General features: G+C 55.4%; 1 protein-coding gene across 1 annotated transcript in view; it reads right to left on the bottom strand.

Moving 5' to 3' along the window:
• VOLCADRAFT_98894 (uncharacterized protein) overlaps positions 1–2,568 on the bottom strand; it is a gene marked incomplete at both ends in the record, with an annotated part of 9,934 nt that overhangs the window by 5,484 nt on the left and 1,882 nt on the right. The window contains one exon of the mRNA XM_002957705.1: positions 2,345–2,500. Coding sequence (XP_002957751.1) covers positions 2,345–2,500 — 156 coding nt within the window. The remainder of the gene's footprint in view (positions 1–2,344; positions 2,501–2,568) is intronic.

Genomic DNA, 2,568 nt, shown 5'->3' with positions numbered 1-2,568 from the left:
CGCCGACGGCAAGACGCCTACGGTGATCAAAATGACATGTCTTCCACGTCGACGGTGATGCTGATGGTGAAAATGACGGTGGCGGCCCAGACCCGGCAGGTGTTGTTGCAGCGAGTGATCAGGGGATTCGGGCGGGGATGACGTGGTTACATACACACTACAAGGCGGTTTCGGAGTGGCCGAATTCGCAACAGATTCCAACGAAACGCAAGACATGGAACCAAACGACCCTCGACCATGCCATGCCATCATGCATACCACAACAAAGGATTGATGATGCAGATTGATTGGTGGTCGGCAATCCAAATCCGGCATCCCAAATCCGACATGCCATGGCAAAGCGTTGCAGGACGGGGGGGACGTGTGAAACGAGGCCCCTCTCGTACTTACACTTTCACACATGACGGCGATGTACGGCGATGTACGGCGGTGGCGACGGCTCGTCGCGCCGATACATGTTGTCCTGTTGGAAGTCCTCGCCCAAGCTCGCTCAGACCGGCGGGGGGATCGGGCGGGAGGCGGGCGGGGAAATACACACACACACACACGCTGTTAATCAGCTAGCAGGGGACGCAACGAGCACAGACTTTGCACGGCAAAACAACATGAGCAGCTGCGCACAAAATGCAGAAACATAAGCACACAGGCGGATCGCGGGCAGTTGGGAATTCTCCATCACAAGTAAAAACAGTAGCACCTTCACACATACCCACACATACGTATACATGCGTGCGCGTGCACATACACCCTCTTACACACACCTACAGACACACATACACCCTCTTACACACACCTACACACACCACACATACACCCTCTTACACACACCTACAGACACTTACACACGCACACGCGCGCGCGCGAGCACATTCTCACCCACATTTGAACACCAACATACAAACATACATACAATTGCGCACAAATACAAGCCACTGAACACCGCAACAATAACCATCGGCCGGCTTTGCAGCTTCTATCTGTGTTTGCTGAACTTATCTTTGCAGTTTGCTGCCTTTGTGCTTTTGCTGTCGCTGCTGCTGTTGCTGCTTGCCGGCACAACAGGGGAAAACACCGCGCCACGAAACACCCACAGCAAGAAGCTTTGCTCCGAACGTATGTACGACATCACTACATCACGAACGGACACAAAGTGGCATCCACGCAGTGAACATACGGGGAAAGACCTTCATGCCGTACTCCCTACACGCTCGAGACGCCGACGGCAAGGCGCCTTCGGCAAGACGCCGACGGCAAGACGCCGACGGCAAGGCGCCGACGGCAAGGCGCCGACGGCGAGACGCCGACGGCAAGACGCCGACGGCAAGGCGCCGACGGCAAGGCGCCGACGGCGAGACGCCGACGGCGAGACGCTGACGGCGAGACGCCGACGGCGAGACGCCGACGGCGAGACGCCGACGGCGAGACGCCGACGGCGAGACGCCGACGGCGAGACGCCGACAGCAAGGCGGCCGACGGCAAGGCGCCGACGGCAAGGCGCCGTCGGCAAGGCGCCGACGGCGATAAGGCGACGGCGAGAGGGCGCTGGCGACCTCGCCGTCGGCGAGAAAACGACAGCGATGGCCACGGCAAGTTGTGCATGTGGTGCATGTGGGCAGGCAAGTTGTGTAGCAGCAAGGAGCAGAACGGGAATTAGATGCGTTCAGCGAGGTGAGTGCATCGAAAGGTTACGCCCTGATGTGCTACGATTCTCATGTTGCCCGGCACAGCCCCAACAAAGCGTCCTACAATGATCCCGCTGGGGACGACACGCCGACGTCGGGAGCATCACGTAACGACAACACGTTAAACACAAATTTAGTTTAATATATATTACGTAAAAACAATCAATAATAAACAATACATTTACTTGACAAAACATTTATATCTAATGCTTCAAGGAAATATTCATGAGAAAATATTATTAATTGATTCAGGATGCAAATATAAATTATGCAGCACATAATTTTACAAATTGACACTTACAAAATAGTTACATTGTCATGCAGCACAATACACCACACCACGGCACACGTGCTGCTAAAATCCGGTAAGCTGGTCTAGTTTGCTGTCTTTCCTAGATGTTTGCTGATCTGCTGTTTTGCCTATCAACTGCTGATCTGCTGCCCGGCCATGATCTGCTTTATGATGCAAACAAAATAAGACTGCACAAGCACGCTGCATGCGGCACAACCTTGAAAAACCACAACAGACAACAGCGCTTTACAACCAACTAACGAACAAGACGTAACGCCCTGCAAAATTGTACAATGACGTACATAAGGCAACGCCAACAAGGAAATGCACAGAACAGACAAGGGATGCGTTTAACTAGCGCGTGACTCACCGGAGGTATGACAAACCGTGACGTAGAAACGCTGAAAGCTGACGGCGAGATGCCGACGACGAGGCGGCCGACAGCAAAGCGGCCGACGGCGAGGCGGCCGACGGTGAGGCGGCCGACGGTGAGGCGGCCGACGGCGAGGCGGCCGACGGCGAGATGCTGGCGGCGAGGCGGCCGACGGCGAGGCGGCCGACGGCGAGATGCTGGCGGCGAGATGCTGGCGGCGA

The sequence above is a fragment of the Volvox carteri genome, assembly GCF_000143455.1.
Source record: "Volvox carteri f. nagariensis unplaced genomic scaffold VOLCAscaffold_78, whole genome shotgun sequence".
NCBI lineage: Eukaryota > Viridiplantae > Chlorophyta > Chlorophyceae > Chlamydomonadales > Volvocaceae > Volvox > Volvox carteri.
The sequence above is the reverse complement of the archived record's forward strand: the minus strand, read 5'-3'. Positions and strand labels throughout refer to the sequence as shown.